Source organism: Arachis hypogaea, chromosome 8 (genome assembly GCF_003086295.3).
Source record: "Arachis hypogaea cultivar Tifrunner chromosome 8, arahy.Tifrunner.gnm2.J5K5, whole genome shotgun sequence".
NCBI lineage: Eukaryota > Viridiplantae > Streptophyta > Magnoliopsida > Fabales > Fabaceae > Arachis > Arachis hypogaea.
Window position 1 is genome coordinate 18152217 of NC_092043.1, and position 14953 is coordinate 18167169.

At 36.2% G+C, this 14953-nt stretch overlaps 1 protein-coding gene across 1 annotated transcript; it reads right to left on the bottom strand.

Moving 5' to 3' along the window:
• Positions 1 to 9277: 9277 nt before the first annotated feature.
• LOC112706439 (U-box domain-containing protein 3) lies at positions 9278 to 11499 on the bottom strand. The gene is made up of 2 exons (XM_025757747.3): positions 10207 to 11499; positions 9278 to 9522 (listed from the first exon to the last, which is right to left on the bottom strand). Exons 1-2 carry the CDS (start codon positions 11194 to 11196, stop codon positions 9454 to 9456), a joined length of 1059 nt encoding a protein of 352 aa, XP_025613532.1. The 5' UTR covers positions 11197 to 11499; the 3' UTR covers positions 9278 to 9453.
• Between the last annotated feature and the right edge of the window lie 3454 nt (positions 11500 to 14953).

Below are 14953 nucleotides of genomic sequence, written 5' to 3' on the forward strand. Positions count from 1 at the left end.
CTACTCGGAATACCACAGACAAGGTTTAGACTTTCCGGATCCTCAAGAGTGGCCGCCATCAGTTCTAGCTTATACCACGAAGATTCTGATTAAGGAAGCTAAGAGATAATCATTCAATCTGATGTAGAATGGAGGTGTTTGTCAGGCACACGTTCATGGATTGAGGAAGGTGATGAGTGTCACGGATCATCACCTTCTCCATAATTAAGCGCAAATGAATATCTTAGATAGGAACACGCATGTTTGAAAGGAGAAACAGAAACAATTGCATTAATTCATTGAGACGCTGCAGAGCTCCTCACCCCTAACAATGGAGTTTAGAGACTCATGCCGTCAAAGTGTATAAAATTCAGATCTGAAAATGTCATGAGGTGCAAGGTAATCCTCTAAAAGTTGTTTAAATAGTAAACTAGTAACCTAGGTTTACAGAAATTAAGTGAACTAAGATAATTGGTGCATAGATCCACTTCTGGAGCCCACTTGGTGTGTACTGGGGCTGAGACTAAAGCTTCTCACGTGCTTGGGCTGTTTCTGGAGTTGAACGCCAGGTTGTGACGTGTTTTGGGCGTTGAACTCCAACTTGTAACCTGTTTCTGGCGCTGGACGCTAGACAGCAGCATGATACTGGTGTTGAACGCCAGTTTACATCGTCTATCTTCGCGCAAAATATGGACTATTATATATTGCTGGAAAGCCCTGGATGTCTACTTTCCAACGCCGTTGAGAGCGTGCCAATTGGACTCCTGTAGCTCTACAAAATCCATTTCGAGTGCAGGGAGGTCAGAATCCAACAGCATCAGCAGTCCTTTTTCAGCCTAAACCAGATTTTTGCTCAGCTCCCTCAATTTCAGCCAGAAATTACCTGAAATCACAGAAAAATACACAAACTCATAGTAAAGTCCAGAAATATGATTTTTGCTTAAAAACTAATAAATTTCTATTAAAAACTAATTAAAACATACTAAAATCTACATGAAATTACCCCCAAAAAGCATATAAAATATCCGCTCATCAGAAGACCTCTAACTAAGCCTCTCTTTACAAGCTTGGAGATTTGGAACATGCTAGCATGTCCTAACCTCTTATGCCACATCCATTTTTCAGATTCCATTGAAGAGAAACAGGTTACATTTTGAACTTTTAGATCATCTAGAGTGATACCATAAACATTATCACTTCTTTTGGCAACAAATAAAACAGCCTCTGTTTTCTCATTTATGACTCTACAATCAGAATTCCTAAAAGTTACAACATATCCAAGGTCACACAATTGACTTATGCTCAATAGATTATGCTTTAACCCATCAACTAAAAAGACACTATCTATGCAAGTTGAAAAATCTTTACCAACCTTACCAATGGCAATTATTTTACCTTTACCATTATCTCCAAAAGTGACAAATCCTCCATCATACTTGTTGAGTTTAATGAAGAAAGCATCCCTTCCGGTCATATGCCTTGAACATCCACTATCAAGATACCACATGTCCTTTTTCTTTTTGGATGTAAGGCAAACCTGCATGTTCTTCAACTAACCTTAGGTATCCAAATCCATTTGGATCCTTTGATGTGAAATCTTCTTGGTTGCCCAAGAGCATTAAAATCATGAACAACTTTATATAACTTACTATCATTACCAAAAGACCTAAGAAGGATGAAACATTGAGGAGGATCATGACCATTTCTATTGCACTTGTAGCACTGACTTTTGCCCACTGATTTCTGGGGTTTGATGAATCCTTTTGGTTTGAAAAGCTTAGAAGAGGAAGATTCAGATTTTTGAAATTTTGGTTTGAAAACTGATTTATTTCCTTCTATGAAACCAAGTCCAGATTTTTCAGACCCAAACCTTTGAGAAGCAAGCAGTTTGTTCAGATTTTGAGAACCTTGAACAAACTTTTCTAAGTCTTCATTCAAACTTTTTATTTGTTCATTCAGCTTTTTGTTTTCAGAAATCAAATCAGTGGAGGCAGTAACTTCATGCTTGAGTTTGAATTTTTCTAATTCAGTTCGCAAGGCAATGTTTTCTTCTTTTAAAAACTTTTCATTATTAGTTTCATTTACCTTAACCTTTTTCAAAAGAAGATCATTTTCTGTCCTCAAAGCCTCATTTTCTTTCTTACATTTAGCATACTTATCTAAGAGTTTCTTAGAGTTCACAAAAATGTCTTTGATAATGTAGTGCAGTTCATCAATAGATAAGTCAGAGAGATCTACCTCATCTTCATCATTATGATCTGCCAACAGACATAGTTGAGCTTCTTGATTTGAGCTTTCTGAGCTGGTGTCGTTCTCCAAGTCTTCCCATGTTGCCATCATCACCTTCTTTTTGTCTTTCTTGGATTTTTTGTCTTTCTTAAGTTGAGGGCAATCTGACTTGAAGTGACCAGGTTCCTTGCAGTGATGGCATGTGAACTTAACTTGATCTTTCTTAACATCTTTGGATTAAGAGCTTCCTTTGCCTTTGTTTTTGTATCTCAGTAGTCTTCTCATTTTTCTTGCAAAGAGCACCATTTCTTCATCTGAGAAACTTTCATTAGATTCTTCTCCTTGGGCTGTCATTCTTGATTTTAGTGCTATACTTTTCTTTTTATCATCTTTGTCTTGAGACATGTGAGTGGTTTCATAAGCCAGCAGCTTGCCTCTCAGCTCATCATAGGTAATTTTGATCAAATCATTCCTTTCAGAGATGACTGTGCTTTTCACTTCCCATTTCTTAGTAAGACTTCTCAGAATCTTTCTTACTAAGGTTTCTTCAGAGTAGCTTCTTTCCATGGCATCCAGATTGTTGATGATTATTGAGAACCTTTCGAACATTTGATCAATGCTCTCATCTTCCTTCATACTGAACATTTCATACTCCTTCATCAGCATGTCAATTCTGGTCTCCCTCACTTGCTTAGTGCCTTCATGAGTGAGTCTGAGCTTATCCCAGATTTCTTTCGCTGTTTTACACCTTGACACTTTTCTAAACTCTTCAAAGCTGATTGCACAGTGCATCAGGTTGATTGCCTTAGCATTGAGTTCAATCTTCTTCTTTTCTTCATCTGTCCATTCGTTGTCCTCCTTTGCCACAACTTCTCCATCAGCATTCTGTTTGGTGGGAACATCTGGGCCGTTGAGAATGATCTTCCAAATATTGTAGTCGATCGACTGCACGAAGATTCTCATTCTTTCTTTCCAATAAGAGTAGTTGCTGCCATTGAAGTAGGGAGGTCTATTATTGGACTGCCCTTCAGTGAGAGTGAAAGCCACGATGTTGGGATTCATGTTGTTGGCCATGGATCTTTACTCCAAGCTGTGAAGCTTGCCTTCTTGAGACCTTGCTCTTGATACCAATTGATGGTTCTAGTTGAACTTGAGAAGGGGGGTTGAATCAAGTTGGTTTAAAACTTAAAGTTTCAAACTCTGTTTTACTGTTGCTCAAGTTACAGGAGATTATTTGAAATAGTCTCATACGCAAAACATTAAAAGAGGAGAGAAGAGGAGAATGAGGCCAGCATGTATCCTGGTTCGGATTCTCAGTGCCATGAATCCTGCATCCAGTCTCCACCACAAACCATGGTGGAATTTCCACTATAATTCTCAGATTACATACACAAATACTATTGAATTAAATCTTAATCCAACTAGTATCTCCCCTAAGCTCTCTTCACTAAAGCTTAGCAAACCCAAAGTGCTATCCCAACTTGGAAGGAGAATCTACACAGATTCAATTCTCACCAAGTGCTAACCCAACTTGGCAAGGGGAACTAATCCTAGTTCATACACCCAAATTACATCAGAAATCAGTGGCTATTTTGCATCACTCTTGCCTTTTCTCTCTTGGCTTTTGAACCTCACATAATTGCCTTTTTCAAAATAGAAAATAACGCAAGACAGCCATAACATAAAATCAGAATTAAGTTTGAGTAAAAGAAAGAGATTCCAGCTCTGTGTTAGAGATGGTGCTCTCAGTGTGTGTGCTCTCTTCCTTTTTTGAGATGTTTGAGTGAGGCTTGTTATATATCTTCAGCTAGGCTTCATTGTAGCTTCATCCTCTTTGCTTTTCCTTGCTGCTCGTTAGAGTGGTCTTTGATGGCATGCAGTCCTTTCTTTATCCTGCTCCACTTTCCCTACTGTCCGAGGAGCTCCACCACTACCTCTGTTGTCCTTGGTGTTTCTTTCTTCCTTGGCATGTTCCTCTTTTCCATTCTGCTCCATTTCCTTGCTGCTGCTCTATGCAAGTTTGTGTTTTGCATAACCACGATCCACAGCAGTGCTTTGGTGATGTCCTTGGGTTAGTGTGTGTGCCCTTTGTGTCCTTGCTTGCTTTTACAGAGCTACACTTGTCCTTGCATGATACAGCTATCCTCATATTACTTTTAGCAAATATATACATAATCATTTAATGTTGCTAAACGGTGCTATGAGAAATTGTTGGACTTGTTTACTTCACTAAGGAACAAAGTGAGCTGTTTTTCTATTTTCTGTGATGGGCTAATGCAGCATAAGCTGATATGCTTGGGCCTGCCACAATAAAGCACACATTAAACAATATTGGGCTTTCAACCCAATTAAATGTTTGTCATCATAATGTGACCCAAACTCAAACTAGGCTCAACAGATTTTAAGACTCGACTCAGTCCGAATTCGAAGTGTATTTTATCCGGATTCGCATTTGTTTTTTATTCAATATTATTTTTGGGTCGAGTTCGGTTTGCTTCGAATCATCTGATCTGGTTGGAAGTCACATTTTGAAATAAAAAATATATTTTACAATGAAATTAATAATGTCATATTACATTTTTATATTTCAATTAATATTTTTTATATTATATGATATTGTTTTGTTTTAAAATAATTTATTTTGATATAAATATGATATAATATTTGTTAAATTTAATTTTTTAAAATAAAATTTCATTACTTTAGTATATAAAATTTACAAATTTGTATATACTAATTTTGCATCGAGTGAATTCATTTTAAACCGGTCTTTTTGAGGTCGGGCCAAAATAAATTTGGTGTTCTTTTAGAGTTGGGTTTTGACCTAAGTCCGTCTAACTAAATCCGGCCCGTCCCATAAACACTCCTAATTAAACGGACTCTATGAATAATTTTTGAAAAAGTATAAGGAGCCAATGGTCTAAGCGTACAATGTGTACAATGGAGGTTTAAGAAGTATTAGAGATATGATCATTAGTGTTACATTGTCCTGTCAGGTTACGCTTTTGGGATGAGTGGGTTCATGACATGGTATTAGAATTCTAGATCCGAAAGGTCAAGGGTTCGATCCTTGGTGAACTTTAAAATTAACTTAAGTTTTTAGGATGAGTGATTTGATGGATAGTGTGGGTGATGTTCATTTTATTCATGGACCAAAGCTTTAGCCCATCGGTCTGGTGGTTTTAAGGGGTATTCAAGGTGAAGCATCAAAAGTCTTCCGGCAAAGGTGGTCCGGGCGGCGTGTCCCGCGGTGTTTTGCGGCGGTGTGATGGACGAATACTCATGGTGGTGGAGGAGCTAGAGGAGAGTTGATGCTTGATGTGGAGGCTCACACTTGAGGGGGAGATTGTTAGTGTTGCAAGTGTGAGGAGTGTTGAAGTTAGTCTCACATCTAAGAAAGCATGGAAGAGTGAGGAGTTTAAAAGATGAGAGACCCATTAACTTGACACCTTAAGGTTTTGAGTTGGATGTGGTATCTTCTCATCTTATGTTCTCTCACTTGATTCCTCTACGAAATCTCCTTGATTGTCGAGAGCTCCCCATGGTTAGCCCAAATTTTTTTGTAGCTTCAATTTGATTTTCAGCAACCATTTCACTTAGTAATGAAGATTAGAGAACTATTAAATCTTAATTGGGAAGTTCAATTCAATCTTATTAAAAAGAAGGTTAGTATTATGACTGATCTATTAACAAAGAGAGGAACATGGAATGAAGTAGAATTCACCAAGTGGTTGGAGCCTTGGTTGGAGTTGCGCGACCCTCTCTTCCCGTGACCTTATTGTGCTGTCTTGTTGCTAAATTTTTCTTGTTTCTGAGACTGAGTTTCCTGTTCTAATTAACTCTTTTTTAGACAAAAAAAAAATGCACTATAATTTTCTCATTTAAAACTTTTTCACCAAATTATAAATTTATAATTATTGGAACATAAATACTGTAACCTTTCCGCCTAAGTATAGCAAGTATAGGCATTACACCATCAACTAAGAATGAAACAAGTCCACATACAAAAAGCTAATTCAATACCCAACCAGTGGTAAGTACATAGACTGCGTGGCATAACAATTTTTAATAATTATGCTATTTATATGCACTATTCTATAGATATTCAATTCAATAACTGAACTACTGATGATTAAAGAACATAGAACTAACCAGATGATCAAATTATGAAACCAAACTTACAAAGAGAATCATTATAAAGAAATTCATAATTCATAGAAAAGATAGTTAATTACTGAAAAGGGTAGAACATAAATAGTTTTGTTATATATTAGGCTTTAGCCATTAATTAGCTTCATGCATTTACTATCTTCTTAATTTCCGTTTATATTAAACTTGCGTGACATTAACATACATAGTTACATACAGACTCATATATTGAAATAAAAATTAAGGTCTATGTCATGAAAACGATATGTGACTGGGACAAAGTCAAATCACTACGAATATTTTTAAATTTATTCAAGATAATATTATTGAAGACACAGCCAATTGGAGCAAAAAAGGTTTAGTCCACCAGCCGTCAAAGAAGGGACCCAAGCAATTAGGTAGGACCCCAAACAATGACACTAATTGAGGATATGACCAAACGTCCAACCGCTAATCACTAACAGAATATTTCAATGTATATGTGTGTGTCATATTGATGTGTGGTTTTGGACTTTTGGTTTCTTTATTGTGGAGAAAAAAAGGAGAATAATAATATCATAAAAATATTAGCAAACAAAGCTTCTTAGGACCCCCTCCCCCAACTTTACATTTGATTGTCGATGTCGTCCTTTTTCCACGCGAAGCATGTGGACTTGATCGCTTCAAAGTTCAAACCATAAATTCCCCCCACCTTATCTTCTTTTATACTTGTTTTTTTAATGTATGATTTCTTTATATATTTTTTATTTTTTTAATATCAAAATAATAAAAAAATTATTTTTATATCATAAAAAATATAATATATAAAAAATTACATATATAATCCTATACTTTTGTTTAAAATAATTTAGGAAATCAACTATAGTATATACCAACTCTCTTTTATATTTAATTTTAAAATTTGAAAATTAAAATACTGAAACTTTTTTTTTTGGATAACAAACTTATTTTTCAACTAGTTGGCTTCACTTTTAATTGGTTCGTGAATGAAAATGCTTTTATTTAGTTTTCTTATTTTAAAAATAAAAATATGTTTTATGTTTTTAAAATATTATAATATATATGTAAAGTAGGCTAATACTAATGCGTTTCGAAAAAAATAAGTGTGACGCTTCTTAGATTTTAAAACTTAAATTATATACTTTAAATCCTAAATTTTAAATTCTAAATTTTAAATCCTAAACTTTAAATCTTAAAATTTTGAATTTTTAAACGTAAATTTTAAATTCTAAACTTTAAATTTAAGTCATTGATATAAAATATAATAAATTAAGATCTAAGACTTATTTAACTAACAAAAAAATATAATAATTCTTATTTAATAAAAAACATTTAAGAATGAATCTGTAAAATATGTAACAATATTGTTATTTCTTCAGTAATGAGTAGGTATGGAGATATTATAGGTTTATTTTTAGAGTTTAATTTTGATGTGTTGACTGTGTAACACAGTCATACAATTATATTCGTTCTTTTAAATGGTCATTCACATTGTAAATGTAAAAGTTAGTCATTTTTACTTATATGACATATTAAATAATTAGATACACATATAAAACTACTACTTTAGATTGATAGTGCGTCAAAAATAAATTCTTATTCTTATTATTGTATGCAAAATTGAAATCATTGACACAAATAGCATGATACTGTTTATTATGTTACGACCTCAAAAAACTTTCCTCTTTGCATCATCAATACCTTATTGATGATACCTGTTGTTTGTGGACCAAGTTTTAAGATATAATAAACAATGAAAAAACTGAAAACGCTTTATTTCTTTTGACTATAGCTATAGACTCTTCCAAAAGTAACCAAGTCAAAAACCAAATAATGATACTGTTGTATTTGCGATGATATTTCAAAACTTAATTTATTGTGTTAAGTGTAAACTGCTTCCTTTTTGCATTGTCATAAACTTCAATTCTCTCATGCGCGGAAATGTAATGATTCAATAAAGTCATTCTTAAACATATTTTTTAAGGACCCTAAGTTTTGTAGATACATTCCTCTTTGTAGCTACAAACACAAGATTATTCAATGATGTTCTGTATTTTAGTTTCTGTAACCGCTTTCTGAAGTTTAAAGTTACATTATGTGCTTCTGATGGTAGCTAGCTAGTATGATACCTCAAAAAGATTACAGTTTACTTCTTTTACAAGTTACAACGAATCACTTTGAGTGCTTTATATATATATATAAGTTTTATTAATTAAGGAATGTTAGAGGATAATAAAATATTTTGCTGGAGTAGAGTAAAGAATTAAGTTGATGGCTAAATAATAGATAAAAACTATAAATTTTCATGATCCCTCCTCTTATTAATTAAATAATTATGTTTTTATAATTTTATTTTTTTTTTACTTGGTTATAAGCCGAAATGCCAAAATGCTAAAGAACTAATCTGTCGCAAATCGAAACTCTATTTAAGAGTTTGTCAAAACTGGCCAATGAGTAAATGCATGCTTTAACCATTAATTGTTTAAGCCGACTAGTGAGTTAACCAAAACTGACCAATAAATCCTAATACTTGTTTAGGCAGACTAGTGAGTCAACTACTAGACTAATCCAATTTAATTTCCTAACTAAACAAATTAACATCAGAAATTAAAATAAAAGTATTTTAAATTTTGCTTAAAATAAAAAAAAAAGTATGTTATAAGGACTAAAATTAAAGAAAAAATAGATTTTTTGAAGATTCAAAATTATTTAAATAAGACAATAAGCATAAACAGAACGATAAGATAAATGACAAACACAAAAATTAGAAGCAGAGGATGGCATGTATGTTTAAAAAAAAAAAAAACTATTTAAGTTATGCTGATTATGACAGCAATATAGTACAGGCAACTCACAAATAGCAAAAAGGATGGAACTCCAGATTTCATGGGAAATAGACAAATACTATGGACTAACAAGATGGGAATATGGGATGATATATATGGAAAATTTACAAAGTTTGTCTCCATTACAATGATATTTACAATTATACATGGTGTTTGTGTTTGTGGATCGGAGGGAAGGGATGGGCATTAGTTGAATAATTGAACCCCATACATAATTCCCCTCTTGTGTTGGATGATTGGTGGTGGAATATTATGATGTAGGAGGAGCAGCGCCGTTGCCGGATCTTGGTTGCCGTAGAAGTTCTATCAGTGTCTCCGCCTGTCACCATAATCACCAACAAGAAGCAACCCAAAAATTAACAATATACTCCCATTAGACACGCAATCAAAATATTAAAGTATCGCCCCTTATTCTTTGCTACATTAAAAATATAACACTTAGAAAAAAAAAACCTTATGAAACCTTATACTTCCTTTTCTTTAGCCATTTTTATCTGGAAAAAAACTGATGTGATGGAGAAAATTGAATATATATAAAATTCATTAGTTTGCCAAAATGTGGAAGTAAACAGCAGTAGAAAATAAGATGAATGATTGTCTATACACCGCCAGAAACAGGGGGAAATGCATGGAAAAAGCGATCACTTTCACCATTGTTACAATAATGGTTGGAATAAACACTGAATTTTAACAAATTAGTTTTTTGCGACCAATCTGTCTCAAAAAGTTTTAAAATAACAAAAATTCTAGATTAAAATTGTTAAAAATAAAAGAGACAGAGCTATTTTTGGCGGTGCTAAATGGAGCAGTGGAGAATGCAGGGTTTTAATGGCGTGGCAGGGGAGTTCCTTGGAAGGTTAGAAGGAGTGTAGAGAGTGCCGTGTCATGGAGCTAAGTTGAGGTGGTAAGTGGTGAGAGGGGTGGTGACACTGACACGACACAATAATGGGAGACACGAATTCAGGAACAGGATTTTATTGTCGGAGTGATGAAAGTGACTCACCTTTTGCTTGGCGCGGTTGGTGCCGTTCTGCGACAGAGCAACCAGAGGAGGAATCGCACCTTCGCGCGCCACCATCGTACGGTAAATCACGCAGTCTTGGCACACCTGTAACAGAATAACCGCCGCTATTTCCTTCTGCCTTTGCGTCCCAACCTCCACCATCTCCACTAGCACAGGTATCCCTCCTTCCTCCACCAGAGTTGCCCTTGCCTCCATTACCGAAACCAAAACGCTTGCCACATAAGCTGACTTGTCTACCATATTCCCACCGAAGTCTGCCATGAGCTCCACCAGCACTTTCATGATCCCCGCCTTGACTGCCTTGATCTTGTTCTCCTTTACTGACGAGCACAGCGAGTACAGCGCCGTGGACGCATCCTTTTTGGCTCGTAAACCGCCGCTTTCTAGAAGGCTTACCAGCGGCGGAATCGCCCCGCACTTCCCTATCGCCGGCTTGTTCTCTTCCACCTGCGAGAGCCGAAGGAGAGCGCAGGCGGCGTTCTCTTTGGCCGCTGGAGTACCCGTCTTGAGTGCACGAACAAGGGGCTTAATCGCTCCGGAAGAAGCGATGGCGTCTTTATTGTCATCGCAGAGGGAGAGGTTGAGAATGGCGGTGACGCCGTATTCCTGAAGCTGAAGGTCCTGAGATGAAATGAGGGAGATTAAAGGTTTGATGGCGCCAGCTTTGGCGATCTTGAGGCGGTTTTCGGGCTTGTTCTTGGCGAGAAGTCTGATCTCCATGGCAGCTTGTTTTTGGTCTTCGATGGAAGAGGATTGGAGTTCGGTGACGAGGTGGGTGATGAGGTCGTGGGAGTTGTCGGCGGTGCAGGCAATAAAGAGGCGGCGAGCTTGTGAGGAAGTGGTGGAGAACTCGCCAGATCTGTCGCTGTTGCAGTCGCTGAAAGCAGAAGAGGAATGGTCACCGAGGGCGAGTTGAGTGAAAGTCCTGCCCATGTAAGTGTAATTGGCCACCGGAATATCCGTTTCCATAGAGCTATGACAGTTATTCAATTCCCAATTATAAGTTGTTACAATTAACAAGAATCTCTAGACTAGTTTGACTTAGTTTGTTTTTCACCTCTTAGAGAGAGAGAGAGAGGGAAGAAATGAAGAGGTGCGTGCCAAATATATGGGAGTGGAGAGTGGGAGCTTCTTTGGCTTTGAGGGGGGCTTATAGGGCTGAGGTCTTGACCGTACCTAATCCCAGTGGTGGGAGCGGCACGTGCGATGACTGTGTCTTCTCTTGTCTTCAACTTCACTTTAAACGCGTGCAGTAAAGAAAGATTGTTTCCAATGCGGAGTGTTGAGTGTGCATCAAAATAATGTTAGAATTTAGTTAAGCTGTGTTTAAAATTAGGCCAAAGTGTAGATTTTAAATTTTTTTACACATAAAGATAATAGGTGTTTAGCTTACAATACAGTTGGCTATAATGTACGAAAATAAAAAACAATATTTTCTGCAGCATTGAGACCCACACAAATCCAAAAATTTGTTTTGTAGTTAGGACATGTAGAGATATCACTTTTTGTTTTTGATATTGGAGTGTCAATGATATATTTTTTAAGATGTAGATTAATGGATGTTATTCTTAAATGGAGGAGTGTTAGGTAAGCAATGATTATTTTGAATAATACGAATAATTATCAATTAAATATAAGTATATTATATTTTAATTTAATACTACTTATTAAATTTATTCTTTTAATCCTATTAATTCACATTGTTTACATATTGTTCAAAAATATTATTAGTTACTTATACTTTTTTAAAATGTAGAATTATTTAATTAAAAAAAGTAAAAGTTATAAAAATCAAATCATTCTATTTGTGAAAGATACAGAAATTAGACAAAGAAATTTTTATTAAAAAATTTAAAGTATTAAAATAAGACTTTTCAATTTGTGTATCTTCTACATTTTTTAAAATATTAAAAATTATAATATTAAAAAATATTACTAATTTTATTTTCATACAAAAAAAAAGTCTAAAAATGTTTATAGTATTAGTTAGTTATTTAACAATGAAGATTTTTGAGTAATTTAACATACTTTAATTAGATGATTATAAAAAGATGTCATGTATCTTTTTTGATGTTGTGATTTATTATCATGTGGTGAATCTAATTTTATTCTTTCTTTTAAGTATCAATTTAATATGTCCATATTAATATTAGTTTTTTGTGCTGTTGTAATAATAATAGCTAATTACTTAAAAGACAAGTTTATTTAACGAATTTTTTATTTAAATAAATATATTAATTATTGAAATAAATAATTTTAAAAATTATTATCGAAATTTGTCCCCCAATTTTATCTCGTTTATACTGTAAATAAGATAAGACATGTGCGCGTGACATGTGTATATCTCGTTTACAGTGTAAACAATATACGTGCAAGTTTATCTCGTATAAACGAGATAAGGCTAGGGGACGGCTATATATAAATTTCATTGACAGCAAGGTTCTGGGCTCCAGTTTGAATCTTTTGACCACTTTCTCCTCTCTTTTACCCTTTTCTATCCATATTATCGAGTAATACAACGATGACACGTGCAGATGTATGTGATTGGGACATCAACAGGCTGAATGAGACTTATTATTATACTGGGACAGCCGACTTTGTGATTAGTTCTGTTATCTTAACTTTTATGTAATCCCATATATATATATATATATATATATATATATATATAGCCATGGTTAAGGTACTTGCCAAGAATTAGAATAAAATTTGTATCACTAGAAATAGGTCATTGAAAAAAATTTGGAACTCTAGTTTATTTTTCGTGTATTAGGTTGTTATTACATAATTGTTAATTTAGTTAGTAACTAGCCAAGTTTGATAATTAGATTATTAAGTTAAGTCAGACTTTGTTGATTAGATTATTAATTACTTTATTGAATGTTTTAAATTCACGTAATGCAATGAAGAAATGTGTATCAATTAAGAAAGTACATATTAACAGAAAATGTGGGGTCGGCATAAATTCAATTAGTAAATACACGTAAAATTTTGTTAGGCAAATGTACAGAATAGTCAAGACAGTTTGATATGTTGATGGACCTATACAATTTTTTATTTTTAATAATTGTGAATATATATTTCTTGGTCAGAGGTCTCGTCTTCTCCTGCCCCGACGAGTGAGTCATACCCTTCCTCCACCCGACGCCATCGTCCTGTATCTGAGGGAGGCTGGATTTGGCGACATGATGCCTTTCAAGGATTTCACATTCGATAACTTCCTAATTACGACATTCGTAGAGCGATGACGTCCGAAGACCCACACGTTCCATCTGCCGTGGAGTGAGGCCATTATCACCCTATAGGACGTGACGAACCACCTTGGGCTACATGCATACGGGGAACCAGTTGGGGGTGCTTCCGTGACTTCTACAGGTGGTACCGCACGGAGACGTGGGAGTTGGTAGAGCGGCTGCTCGGTGCCAGGCCTCCGGTGGCTCCACAACAGGCGGCACAGAAGAAGGAGTCGTTCTCATTGAAGCTTGTTTGGCCGATGAACCGTGTCCACCAGATGCCACCGACGAACGACCCAGAGACCCTACGACAGTATGCTAGGTGTTACATCATGTTACTGACTAGAGACTATCTGATGACGGACAAGTCAAACAACTTGATCCATCTGCGTTGGCTGCAACTGCTTCAGGACTTTGGGCGGTGCCGTGCGTTGTTTTGGGACTCGGCTGTGTTGGCCTGGACGTACCAGACACTGTGCTCGGCAGCACACTGAGGGGTCACTGACATCGCTGACTGCACTCCGCTGTTGATGTCCTGGATATACCAGAGAATTTCTCAGTGGTGTCCACCAGAGTGAGGGATTTTCATGTATCCCATGGTTGCAAGGTAACAACTATTTATGTCTTGATTATGTTTTCAATTGTAACTTTTTATGACATTCTGCATAATGAACTCCTGTTATTCTTTTGATTGGTGTCGGGTTGATAGGATTGTAGCAGCAGAGCAGAGACCAGCATGAGGCGAGGGTTCTGTGATGGAAAGTAGCGATAGACCGGTTACGATTCGACGAGGTTAGCACCACCGTTGAAACGACCACTTTTTAATTTAGTACTTTATTTAGACTTCATTTTTGGTGCAACTTTAAGTAGAAGTACGCACTTACTGAATTTTGTGGTTTGGAATATTATTTACCTTTTGGAATATCAAATATTTATTTATTCTATAACTGTTGTTTCTGTTTATCTGCACACCGTACGACAACCCTGCTTTGCAGGCTCTGTGCCCCTTTGGTTTGTCAAGGAGGAAGAGTGAGGGGACATGCATGTCAATCGTCCCCATCGTCTGCTTCAACATTTTGTCCACGGGCCAGAGTGAGGATGTGTGGTGGCCCGACAGACTTCACGATTGGTACAGCAGCTGGAGTTCACGTTTTGAGGCTGGCCACAGGATCTCCATCCTGCAAACATTTGATTACAGGCTGACCCAGGAGTATTATGATTGGTGGCGTGGCACTTGCCAGGTTAGGCACCTGTCAGGCCAGGACGTACTTGAGGATCCGAGGCTAGCCAGTTACTAGCCGATATCCAGCCCACTGCCATCCAGCCGAGGGGCGTTCTACACCTTCCTCGAGACCATCCTAATCGGCATAGACGTGTGAGGGAGGTCAGGGCAGACACCCGGCCACTTGCTAGGAGGGAAAAGGGTGCCAGAGAGCGCGAACTAAGTGAGGGGGTTAGGAGGGAAAGGGTCAGGCCTTGTTGGGCGTGATTGG

Coding starts and splice junctions, on each gene's coding strand:
- LOC112706439 (XM_025757747.3), bottom strand. CDS start 11,196: ATGGAAACGGATATTCCGGTGGCCAATTACACTTACATGGGCAGGACT. Junction 9,523..10,206: donor CCAACCGCGCCAAGCAAAAG/GTGAGTCACTTT, acceptor TTATGGTGACAG/GCGGAGACACTGATAGAACT.